At 46.5% G+C, this 13,402-nt stretch overlaps 1 protein-coding gene across 1 annotated transcript in view; it reads right to left on the reverse strand.

Annotated features, from left to right (window-relative positions):
• LOC144169258 (calcitonin gene-related peptide type 1 receptor-like) overlaps nt 1–10,389 on the reverse strand; it is a 130,214-nt gene extending 119,825 nt beyond the window's left edge. Inside the window, exon 1 of the mRNA XM_077698321.1 lies at nt 10,068–10,389. Coding sequence (XP_077554447.1) covers nt 10,068–10,081 — 14 coding nt within the window. The 5' untranslated portion in view covers nt 10,082–10,389. The remainder of the gene's footprint in view (nt 1–10,067) is intronic.
• Nucleotides 10,390–13,402: the final 3,013 nt, after the last annotated feature.

Consider the following 13,402-nt stretch of genomic DNA (forward strand, 5'->3'; position numbering starts at 1 on the left):
ACAGCAAGACACCGCCATTGACTGCTTATTTCCCCAGACTACCACGAGTTGGATGTCGAGAGAGTTATCTTACTTGCTTTTGAAACAAGTGAACAATGTTTCTGTTTTCAAGTATAACTCCAGTAACTCTGAAATAAACCTAGTTAATGCCGGCCCACGGCTATACATTTGTGGCTGAGCGAAATATTTCCCTGCACATCACAGGATCGCAGCTGAAATAAAAAGTACCCGACGAAATGAGCGTACCTATTTTAAAGACGATAGTCTTTCTTGGACTACTTAGGCGCGGAAATTTTGGTCTGGCTGTAGGCTTGTCGGTCTGCCCCTTGATGCAGCTAACCGGTCAAAGTTAACGAAGTTGTTCAACGAGACGTTTTTATAGGCAAAGCCATTTTTAAAAATCTAAATCTGGAGGCAATATTCATACTTGTCAGCACAGGCCAAGAAAAGGTAAGGAAACGGTAAGAGGAATTAAGGTAGCAGTACCGGCACAGTACCGTCGTCTTTCAACGACATTTGCAACGAAGCAAGCAGTTACGCGGCCAACTTGTAATTACATCCCTCATCACCACTTCCTTCCAACTTAAAGGAACTCTGCAACACTCTTGGTGCAGTGCAAGAAACCCTGCGCCACGTTTAGCTTACACTGCCAGGAATACCTGAGCCAAATACTACACGTGCACGTGAAGCGGTAAGCACGCAAATCGCTGTGAAAGACGCGGAAAAACCAACCGCGCTCTCTTCAGTTCTCCTCATTGTGCACCTTTGGTATGGCCTAAACGACATCATTTGTACCATGGCAGTCGTATTGGCTGGAGCTGGTCAACTTCCCGGCTTATTTCTCGGATTTTCTGTGACTATCCACCGTCGTCGGCGCTGTGTAGCAACCTCTTCTATGCCTGTACGCTTGCTTTTCGCGTTTCGTTTGTGTTTTGAGTGCGCGTGGAGTTTCAGCGACGAACTCCACACCCCCTTTCAATGAGACCACTCGACAACAAACGCTTATTGCTCCAAAAACACCCTACCAGCCTGAGCGCACGCTTGCGAGCAGGCAGCCATGTCTGCTTTTTTGTGGCACCACACCAGACCAGACCCTCCACGTTGCGGAGAACAGGAGAAAACTCCCCGGCGTGTGATATATCGAAGGCAGCCGAAGAGAATGACGCGAGCCGCCCCCTCTCCGCGAGAGAGCGCGCAGCTTTCGTCGCGTTGACCGCGGTCGAGTTGAGATGGAGCAATTATGCGCGATTTCTCATGGCGCGTAGTTTCGGTGATAGTGAAGGGATTTGCATAATTCTTGCAGGAGGAGGTTGCTGCTGGGACAAGAGACGTCTCCCAAAATACATTCCCAGTAGTCGATGGTAAGTGTTGCAGGTTACCTTTAATACATACAAAGCATTCCGAAAATGACCCGGAATTTCGTTCAAAGAAAAAGTAAAGCTCTCTTTTGTGCGCTTTTTTCACCCCTTCTTACATGAAAGGTACACACGCAGACTAATCGCGATAACAAGTGGCGGTTAAACTGCCCTGAACACACAATACCACCTGTGACACAATAGCACCTGTTGCACCAATAAATGAAATTTCACCAAAGAAAACAAGGCTGTCATGGCATAGCCTAAAGGACGTCCTATAAACCACGGCATCCACAGCAACGCGTGATATCCCGAAACCTAGCAAGAAAGGTGCATACAACCCCCCTTGCGCATTTATCGTTGGGATTTAAAGTTGCTCTCGTATCTCCCAGCATGCACTGCGCCCTTGCTACCGTGGCGGTCCTGGCAACGCGCAGCCATCACTTCAAACGCTTTGGACACGGCAAACATTGTTTTTCCAAGCCACAAAAGATAGCATGCTAGTTTCACGAACAAGCGGTAATGGTTAGACGCTGGCTACGCGACGCATACTTTTTAGATGCAGAGCATCGTATTCACTCGCCTTGTCCCTCCGGCGTCGTCGTCGTCGTCGTCGTCGTCGTCGGCGTTGTCCGCCCCTCCCCCATTCTCCTCGCCGCGCCAGCTGCGCTCTCCGCCGCTCACCCCCTCTCCTCTCCGATAGCGAACACTCTCTCTTGAGGGGCATTGGATTGGATTGGCTTGGATTGGATTGGCTTGGATTGGATTGGATTTAAGTGAATTGTGTTGGATTGTGTTGGATTGTGTTGCGTCATAGCCGCGGCACGTTGCGTCATAGCCGCGGCAGACGCGCTGGGGCCGGCGCATGTTTCCTTCCGCGATTTCCTCTCCTTAGGGCGCGCTGCGCATATAACCGGTGTGCCGTTCTCCGGCGAAGCAACATCCACGTTTGGCTCAAACACCTACAGTCCACGCCGCTTTACAAGTACGCCAACGTCGCCATCGACTGGGACCGGCTTACGCAGTCCGCTCAACGTTATGCGCGCTATAAAACGCGATCCCTTCGCCGCTCCGCCTATGCGTTGCATCTACACAGGGGTTCCCGCGAGGGGAGGTGGGAGTTTTTTCTGAGTTGCTGGTTCGCAGGTACCGTTGAAACTTGTGAATCTACCGACTTCATCAGGCGTGTGAAAGCATATCGTGCCCATCCACGAACGAGGGACTTCTTTCGCTTGTTCATAGGTGGCTCTAATCCTCTTTTACTTTTGCGAAGACCACACCCACAGGCACCAGTCTCTTCGCAAGCAGCCTAAACACTTTCAAGGTAAAATATGTTTTTTTCATATTTAGCAATTGACTATACGTGTTCTTGATCCAAACGGCTGCGACTCTTTTGTCAATGCTGAAGAATTCCACCGCGTTCTCTGCTATTTCTCTGTGTATTAAGAATCCCACCCCGCGCTCTTTGTTTTCTTTTTTTTTTGAGCTCCTCTGTAAGCACGAAATATGCCTGCTAGTCAGCTCTATGAAGCCTTCTCCTGTTCGTTTAGCCTCGCTTAGCCCTATAATATACACCTAATGTCCGCGAACTCTTCAAATAGTACCGCAAAGCTTCCCTCTCTAGACAGGGTCCGTGCGTTGAACGTTGCCCGGTTCATGTTCCAAAGGTGGCCTCTCCAGACCCAAAGGTTCTTGAGCACAGTGTGATGTATCGCTGTTCTGACCACCGCCATGGGCAGGCGCCCTACAGCTGATGGGACTGAGGGTCGAGAGTTTAGTTGGTCAGTCATGGGAGGTGGCGGCTAACTGCTACACCAGGGTGGTCAGATTCTTTTCCGGTGACAGACTGCTATTTGTGTTCCAAAGAGCTTTCTTAGGTTGGGTGCACGTATCAAGTTCAGCCTCTTAGGTATCCAGGATGATAGTTAGCTCCGGTGCAGGCAGCAGGCAGCACTCCGTACCTGCATGGGTTATCTTCGGGACGCCACAAAAACAAAGCGTTGCGCATTAATTTTTACACTAAACAGGCAGATTTAGAATAAGGGAGCCCGGAGTTGCTCCCCCCCCCCCTCCCCTAAGAATTTAGAGGAACGCAAACGCAACGCGCTCGCGCGCGGCCAGTTTTAGAAGAGGAGCTTCCCCAACAGCCCACAACGGGCTTCTGTTGCTCGGGTCGGCTAGGTTGTTGGGAACTTTAGGCTTAGCATCGTGGCGGATATTTGATCACTGCTATCTGTGCAACTGCGAATCAGACTGTCTAACAGAACTTTTAATCACACCATCAGGCCTCATCACACTTTTCATCACACCTCGTATGCGGAACTTCATTTTCGCGATAACTGCCATTTGAGCATTCCGTGACGAAGACGTCGGCAGTGTTCTGTTATCTTCCGCGCATATAGCGCCATCCTTCGGTTTCTCGCCGCTCCGCGCACCGCGGTGCCGTTTCGGCCGTCGGATCTCCGCGGCAGTTCAGCGACGGCTTAGCATGATTGATTGTAGGGTTTAACGCGCCGACGCAACGCAGGCGATGAGGCGCGCCGTAGTGGAGGGCTCCGGATTAATTTTGACCACCTGGGGATCTTTATCGTGCGCCGAAATCTCGTACACACGGGCGTTTTTGCTTTTCGCCTCCATCAGAAAAGCGGCCACCGCGGCCGGGAATCGAACCCGCGACCTCGTGCTCAGGAGCGCAACGCCTTAGCCACTGAGCCACCGCAGCGGGTGCGACGGCTTAGCATCGCGGCAGATATCTGATCGCCGCTTTTAAATCAGCATTGATAACAATCCCTAGCACAATTTTCACAGCACTAACATCTACTACCTCGCATGTGGAGCTTCTTTTTATTGATCAGATTGATTTGGCAGAGCAGTGACAAGCTGCCGTTACCGTGGACTGCGCCGGTTCGAGCCGCTGCGTAGGCCGTGCGGGCAGACGCCGCCGGGGTGTGCACGGACCGTGCCCGACACCAGAAAACGCTTCACGATTTCTTGCTTTATCCGTTTTTTTTGCGAATGACACATGGAATCTACAAATTTATCTTAGCGATCGTCGTGGTTGATCGGGTGTATCGGGAAACGAGGCGGACGTTTCGCTCCAGCCATGGTGACGCACTGTCTCGCTGGCGGTAAGAGGGACGCAAGGAACTGCAAGCTTCTCTTGGGCGCCCGCTATTCGGAGAAATATCGTCCGCGATAAACGCAAATCCCAAACCCCAAGAACGGCTGGGGTTCTGCGCATGCGCATTTTGGAGGCCCCTAGGTGCTTGGGGAACCCAGAGTGCCGGGCCCCCTATTCTAAAACTCTCTAATGTATTCCTAGTTGACCAGTTCAAAACTCAGAATTTTCTTCTCGCTTTTATATACGGGTGGTTTCGCGGTAAGCTAAGAAGAGCTGCAGGTCTGGTAGTGGTGTCGTCTTAAGACCCTGCGGGGCCTTAGAGCTGCCATAGTTGATGTTCAAGGGGCCATATTATTGTCGACTGGGGGTTGGTGCCGGCAAACCTAGCGAACTATAAGCGCCATGGGTATATATTTTATACTGAAAGATTAGTAGACGGTTTGTGTAGCTCCTTGTATACAAGCGACTTGATAATATATCTCAAGCAAATTTTGTATGAATTGGCCGTATCGATTTAAGTCTGTACGCTATCTCACAGCACGTGGAGCTCTGCGATCATGTAAAAAACAGCCACCGTGGGATGTTGTCCGATACCAAAGCGAGGTGCAATTTTAACTTCCCGTATCGTGTTCATAAGATAAATACTAGACGGCATTTCACACTCTTTTACGCTGACGGTTTCGCGTTCTCCTAAAAATGATCCATACGAATTCGTGGTATCACTTTGAGATAATGCGTGGTCTTACAGGACGAATGAGCTCTGCTAGCTAACAAAAGGAGAGAGACGGAAGCTGTGTTTGCGCGCGCGGCGAGTGTTACAACTAGCATTCAGCTCCCCAGGGCCTCTTCTTGAAAATATTCACGATTGCCGCTTGTTACGAAACTCTTTCCTTAGCCCGAACAAAATGATCAGAAGTAACGTTCTACCTGTTTGGGGCGATGAACCGACGCGAAGGGCGGCGAGTGGCGACAAAGCAAAGCCAGATGACTGGCGGCTCATATTAAGGGTCTTTTAAGGCTTGGAAGTACCATAGCAGGAGATCCGTAACGTAAATGTGTACATGGCAAGCCATCACAAAATTTTTGATGCATTTGTAGTGACCAGTACACATAAAATTCTGCGGCGTTGTCCGGTCGCTTCCACGAAGTACGCAATACATGCCGACGACGAGAACCACAGTCACCGAGTGAGCGCATCTGTGATATAATGCGAGAGCTAATCATTTTTTCTCATTAGCGCTGATTTACAGCAGGGCCAAAAGCTAAAAGTTACGCGCTCTACAACGCTTCTCAGTGCGATGAAGGTCGTATGTGTCGGTGTTCCTAATCTCAGATATGAGATGATTTAAACCACCATAGGACAGTGCTATTTTGGTATAGGGTCATTGCATTCCTGTTCTATATTTTATCCCCCAAAACACTGTAAGGTTTCTTTCATCTTTTTGACAACTTCACACGACGTACAAAGCATTATTTATTTATTTATTTATTTATTTATTTATTTATTTATTTATTTAAGTACCTTAAATGCCCGTCAGGGCATTACTTAGGGGGGGGGGGGATGTGATTATACAACCAAAATTGCAAGGTTTAAAAAAAGGAACAAATGTCTACATACAAATTTGTACATGCAAATATGGGCAAGTAAGAGGGCAAAAGCAGTAACAAGGCGAACAACACAGTACGACCAAATTTTTCGGAAAGAACCATCTCAGAAAAAAAAATAAAAGAAATTATGCAACACTTTCCGCGTGAAGGTATCTGAGTAAAGCGGGTTCAAATAAAGATGGATTTCTCACAGATACAATACTACCTGGTAACTGGTTCATTCATTCATTCATTCAGTGTACCCCTAAAGGCCCTCTGGCGAGGGTATTACATAGGGGGGAGGGGGGCAAGACAACATTATACGAAATTACTAACAAAAATACAAAACGCATTATAACCAGTAATTAGTCGCAACGAAGGGAAGAAACAATAAATACAACCTACAGCCATACCGCGTTGTATAATCGTTAAACAATCAGATAAATTGGGAACATGGCTCGCAAGACCTCAAGAATTTGCTTGACACTATTGCGCCCATAATATTGGCTGAAAAAGAAAACAATATAACGCAAAAACAAAGAACAGAGAACATAACAAGTGGCAGCGTATGCAGAAATAGCCTGCAGCAAGAGCAACGTATGCAAGTTACTGCCACAATTTATGCTAGAGGTAAAAACTGCAGAAAAAAAAATGCTAGTTAGTGACCGTAGTGTGCAAGAGCTGCAAGAATTTATTAGAATCTTTTTCGGTGGCAACATGTGCTGGCAAGTCATTCCACTCAACAATGGTGCGCGGTATGAATGATTGTGCGAAACGAAGTGAATGACATTGTGGGCGTTTAACTTTATTGGGGTGATGGAGTCGTGGAAAGAGAGCAGAGGGGCTTTCAAAAAAACTTTCACGCAGTGACGGGTGGTTATAAAGCTTGTGAAAAAGTGATAAGCGCGCATGTTTCCGGCGCAGAGCCAAATCAACTAGTTCAGCACGGTTTTTCAAGTTAGTGACGCTGGAAAAGGAAGAATAATCAGAGTAAATAAACCGAGCAGCACGGTTTTGCACGGATTCAATATTTGATACGATGTAGGCTTGATGAGGGTCTCAAATGGCGCTAGCATACTCCAATTTAGGGCGAATTAAAGTGGTCAAAGCAATCTTTTTTAACTGTGATGGAGCCTGTTTTAAATTACGTTTATTTTACGTTCCATTCGTTTATTGACAGGACAAGGGGCGATTATTTGAACTTTCCTGTACGGGAAAAAATTGCGTCAACAAAGCATTTACCGTCCCTTTACGAAGCAAGTTAAGAGAAGCGCGAAAGCTAGAAGTACCGATACGTGATTTATGAGATGAAGGTTTACTATAGTACTACTTCTCAACGATCTGCCTTATTTGGAACCGTTCTTTTAGCGAGTTGCAAGTAACCGTTTTCACACACTGGACGCCCGGTTTCACGCACGCGCCGAGTGTCCAGAAATATTATCACAGTTTTCGGTCGACCAACTGGTCTATGGGGAAATGCATTAGTTTTCTGACAGAACGCCAATGGTCCCACTAAGAAAGCCTTCACTTTAAAGTAAGCAGGGACAATACAAAAACAAGTTGTTCCCGCCCTTTTATAAAAGCACGATTTTTTTGTACGTTCTGTTTTCCAGATGCTGCCAAACATATATGGTAAACAGGGTTTCACCCGGGCAAATTTGCCCATTCTCTGGAAAATTGAGGCTCCCCACACATAAACTTTACCATATACTCACTCCTACGCGTATGCTATCATCGTGTGAATGATGCAACCAAAATATTTCACGATAAAAGGACGAAACAGTCGTTACTCTTCACAAAAAGAGCCTGGGGAGATTCGGCAGCCTAATTTATCAGGCCTACAGTATCGTTTACGGTTCCACAAATGCTAAAACAAATGACCAACTTCTATCAATTTTAGCGTTCTTTTCACTGGAAAATCGCCAAGGTTCCTGAAGTGGTGTCGTTGTCTAAACCTGGAGAGTTTCAAACTGTGTGATTGATGTGTGTCCTTTACCGAGTCTTTGCAACGTTATCAACTCGCAACTGTAGGAGGTTCTCGTTTAGACGAGTAAATCTAGGTGACATATACACTGCTCCAAAACCTTGTGTTGCTCCAGCCGCATAGAAATTTCCACCTGCAAACGGGAACAAAATTGCTGTTTCTACGGGCTGCTGTAAATATAACACAGTACCTGCGCTGTCACCAAGATGTCATGCAACCAACTAGCGAAAATTCAAGTTTTAGTGTGATTGTGTTCGCGCCAGCGTCACCTTAAGAAATAGCGGGTAGCTACTGCAATTCCCAAAGAAAGTCAAGATAAGGTAAAGAGAATGTGCTGTCACTCCGCCGCTCAGCGACTCCACGTATCCGTGACATCAACATGACAGATCATGAATCAACAAACGGATACCAAGTTTTTAAATGTTCCTCAGCTGACCCAGTGTCCTGCACCAAAATACGTGTCTCCAAACAGCCGCCTGTGAAGAGTTATTTCACGCACAAAGTAACTGTGATAGGGCGATGGTCGTTCGCTGGAGAATAACGTCTGGGCAGCTGCCTCGAAGCCTGTCTAATCTAATACCACCGAACGAATCGAACGCTTTGAGGTGCGACACCCGCGGCCAAGCTCTTTCTGGTGTGTATGTACGCGCGTGTGTGTGGCACAGGATTCAGAAGACTGACATCGTTTTCCGCGTGATGGATCATTCATGATCATTTTGTGGGAGCAAACATGCAAGGGTTGTATGTACGGTGCGACCATCCACCCGGATCTTTGCGTTCTTCGATGCAGGCTTTACTGGAGCATTAAATTCATCAATCATACATTGTCCCGTGAAGGTGCGTGCTATTTAAGCTACTCTTGCTACTTTATCGCAACAACTAGGTGACGTGGTCTTTCTGTTTTGGTTGGACAAGGCATACCGCAGAAGCCAAGGAAGTCGCCACATTAGTCGTTACGGCAGCAAGAAGCACATACGTAATCTTTAAAAATTAGAGTACCCAATATATATTATGCCAGCATTCCGCAAAATACCACAGTGTAACACCTGACGAGTTCAAAATGCCACAAAAAAGCCGATGTCTTAACGCAATACTTTCTTACCCAGTTGAATTCCGCACATGATAGCGGAAGCCTGCTGGTAGGCTATTTTGCGTGATGGAAATGATCAAGGCACACCATATAGCGCTTTAAAGGCAGAGCTAATGAGTTTGCACAATTCCATTCTCGTATTTTCTGGCTGCATGCAAACGTACTATGTACAAATACCATAAATTGATTTGTTCACAAGGTTGCTCTAGCGGCCTTCATATTCCAGTTCCTCTCGTGTTGGCTTCCCTTCGTGCGAAAAACTTACCAATAGCGGCCCAACATACGTACTTACATGACTAAAGCAATATCGAAACTACAGCAAGATTCCTCTATCTAATCTTCCTACATGCCACTACTATCCACCTAACACTGATAGCGCATGCCAACAGTATCCACAAGTATGGTACTCTCTCCGCACCAGGCTTTGTTGTCATTTTGCGCAACGAGCAGCACAACGCTGTCTGCGCATCACACATTTATTTTTAATGTTTAGGTTTTGTCTGTACAATTACAAGATCTCGGTTAATAAGCGCAATACGTCTACTAAGTGGTCGTGAGTTTCTAGCAGAAACCGAGAAATATTTTATACAGAATAGAAAAAGGGTGCCTCGAATCAGCGTTAGGGTAAAACAAATGTTTTCGATACGCTTATTTTAAATTTTCTTACGGCAACAACCATTAGGCTGCTATTCATACGTATCGGTCAACAAACACAGCAGTTCAGGCAGCCTAATTGCGAAGTGGTTTAGGCGTGCGAACTTCTGATTAATTAGGTTTGGCCATGTGAGAACTTCGGGTCACGGCACAGCAAAGAATCGTGGTGCATTTGAAGTGGAAGCACACACTGTTAGGTATTGCCTGATTTATTCATATTCATGTTTTAAGGAGCTGTCTACTAAAATAGGCTGTTGAAGATGAAGAGAAACTTACAGCTTCCTGGTCATCCACAAGTGTCCATTGTCGTGTAGAAAGTCGAAATTCACATATCCGGCACAACCGTCCTTGTTGGGAACACGCGGCGAACTCTTAGACGCACGACATCTCAGACGCGCGCTTTTCTTTTCCTAAAACAGGAACAACAATTGTAATTCGACAAACAGAGTTATAACCGCACCTCACTGCAAAGCGCTACACTTTGGCGTTGCTCCGTGACCCTCTCAGAGGGTGCAACTCAAGCAACAAAAAATTCCTTCAATCCGTACGTTTTTCTTTCGAAGTTCCGGGCATAACGGGGGCCGCCGTTTTGTGTACTCGTCGCCTAAAACGAGCGAGATCGCATCAAAAGAACAAAACGATAACGACAAAAATGAAACAAAGTGCGGAGAGCGCAGATCCGGACTCAAACAGGCTGGGCGCTAGCGCTCTTCGACTCTGCCTTCGACTTAGTTCGACCGGTGCTCGCGAACTAAAACTCTCTCCGCGTGTCCGCCGACTCCGATCGGTGGCTGGGACCGCCCCCGTTGGCGTCACTACCCCAGCGACAACTGGCGGCGGAGAGGCCAGCCGCCAAAGAATGCAAGTCCGAGGCGTCCGCAGATGCTCCCTAGATCGTTGACGCCGCTGCTTGTCCAAAAAGAACTTCTTGCGCTATTCTCCTAGGCCGCACGGCACCGAAGCTTTTACATTTCAGCATCTGCCGCGTTAACACATCCGGAATTACTTTGTTGGAGGTGTGAGACGCGCCAGAGGGGCACGCAGCGAAAAAGAGACGAAGCTGGGGACGTAGGAGGGTTCTACCACGACCACCCCTTGTGTACGCTGGGAAAGGCCGTGAAATTTGCAGAGGGTGTGTTGACACCCGAACACTCCCGGCTGCTTACGTGCTTGGTAGGCGTTAGGTAACACGCCTACTGCAACAACTTGGAATTGAAAACTAACAACATGGAATACCCTTCCGTCCAGGTGTTGTATCAAAGCGGTTCACTACATGCTGCTAAGAAAATGGACTCACGTGCTGTATTGAAAGGATTTAACGTCAAAAATGACTGCTCTGTTATATTTTCCCGTCATTCAACCACGAGCTATTCATTGACAGTCATGATAGTTGAAGCCTTCTTGCCTTAGCATCAGATGCGCCAAGTAGCGAGATTCACTTCAAATCAAATCAGAAAAATTTTATTTTCCTTTATACTTCGGCACAAGAGTAAGAAAGCTACACGAAGCATAGATGAATTACGCATTCAAGCTGCTTGGTGTCCAATAAAGGTCAGTAATTTATTCATCCATCTGCAATTACAACTATCGCTCTTCCGTCACGGCAGGTAAATTATTGATGCAGGCCTCATGTTCCCAGTTGGGTGTGCGAGCTTTTTTACTTTGACGGAATGCAATGCACGAAAATAGTTTAACAAAAATAATTGCTTTCTGTTCTTTAGCGCTGCTCCGCTCCAAATATACTCCAGCTGTAATGCGGGCAGGCTGGCAGAACCACCGGCTGCTCATGGTCCATCTCAAAACCCAAATGACGGAATTTATTCTGCTACTTTATTTTTGTGCCTCGTCAGGATTGGGAGCGAATACACTTAGAGCACGCCCTTTCTTTGCGTAAGAAACGCCGGAGTTGTTTGTTGTGGGCTGTTGCAGCAAGCCAGACCCATATCTTGCTACACCTAGTTTAACTCCACACAACACGGTTTGGAAACCTGTTGCGAGCTTTGCTTGAAGCAGAAACTTCAGCAGTAGGCAATGAAAATGATTTAGTGGAAGGGCAGTGGAGGATCCTACGCCATATTCCAAGTAGCTGGCAGGTAGAACTCAATCATGTTTCAACAATTTTTCTCAAACAAAAATGCCATAAAACTTGTTCACCACTTTAAACCTATTTCGTAAGTAATTCCTTCCGTTTTGGAATTCTTTTTCGTGCGGAAATAATGTCGACAGAGTAAGTCTGAGTAATTCTGATTGAGACCTGAGAACCATGACCTAATTAACGAATTGTGGTAAGTTGTTTCCTACCGGCTCCGGTCTTTTCGGTACAGGAGGTTTCGGTACAGGGCGTTTCGGTACGGTTTTTTCGGTGTACGGACCTTTCGTAACATGGGTGTTTCGGGACACGGGCGTTTCGGGACACGGACCTTCCGGGACACGGGTGTTTCGGTACAAAGACGAATTCGGGCGAGCGCTTTAGGCTGCGCGCAATATGTTCTTCTACGCAATTGTGCGTTATTTTAGGAAAGGAGATGGTTATACGGCCTTGCCCGAGAAAACGTCGGCTTATGTGTTATATATTAGCTGAGATATTTTTAGCATTTATCAAACCTAGTTGTTCATTATTTTGTTTTTAGCGACTTATTATCACCAGTACTTTATATAAAAAATTAGTGACAGTATAGTGTTTCTCACTCGTTTTTTGACGACTTCTTATCAATTGCTTTTTTTTCGAACATCAGTGAGAGTACTTTTTGCACTTTGGGGAGTCCCTACGATAACGGCTGCGTAAATGAGTGCTACGTCACCGGGAAAGGAACCTGTGACTTTATAAATGACGATTTTATAATGATGAAGGGGTTCCAATTTCTTGCCATTCTGCATTTGTGTGTGTTGCTTTCTTCTGATAACGCAAGTACTTGACGCGTTATTAGCAATGCATCACGGAAGGCAGCTATTGTAACTTGCCGCACGCTTCCGTCCCGACTTATTCGTAGTTAGCAGGGACTGAGGCGGATTTATTGTGTTGGGGAATCAAAAGTTGGAAATGTTGTGTAACGACGCTGAAAGCACTCTGCAAAGTTTTCTGCAGCATACTTAGAGTTATTCATCTTCGCAAGTACTGCTCATCTGTAATTCTTGGCGTTTTGCCGCAGAGCATAATTCCCATATTATGGTCATGATATGAGACCAGTGTCACCAGCAGCTCACCATCATCAGTACTTTTTCGAGCCGCACACCAGTAAAATAATGTTCGCAGAAGCAGGTGGCGGCGCGCCATTATATATGGTATATAAAAAAAAACAAGTGCCGACAGCAACAGTCATGCTGCAGGTTGTAATGAGCCGCTGCAAGTCAAATCGCGTAGGATGATGTCAGTAAAAAATCCAGTGTAAAACTTTACCGCTACTATTCCGACAGATAATCTGTTTCTAACTGCACTGTAAACCATTTCCTTGTTATTTAAAAGATAGGTGTTTACTTAGTCCAACAGCACGTGAGAGCGCTTAGTACGTAAGCAATATTTTCCACAGCAATCATGCACATCAAAGCAGCGTCCTCGAATAGTACCGACATTGGATCGCGGCTCATTGGTACCTCAGAAGTTCACATTCGGT

This window comes from Haemaphysalis longicornis, unplaced genomic scaffold (assembly GCF_048455015.1).
Source record: "Haemaphysalis longicornis isolate Haplotype H1 unplaced genomic scaffold, Haemaphysalis longicornis Haplotype H1 scaffold_2, whole genome shotgun sequence".
NCBI lineage: Eukaryota > Metazoa > Arthropoda > Arachnida > Ixodida > Ixodidae > Haemaphysalis > Haemaphysalis longicornis.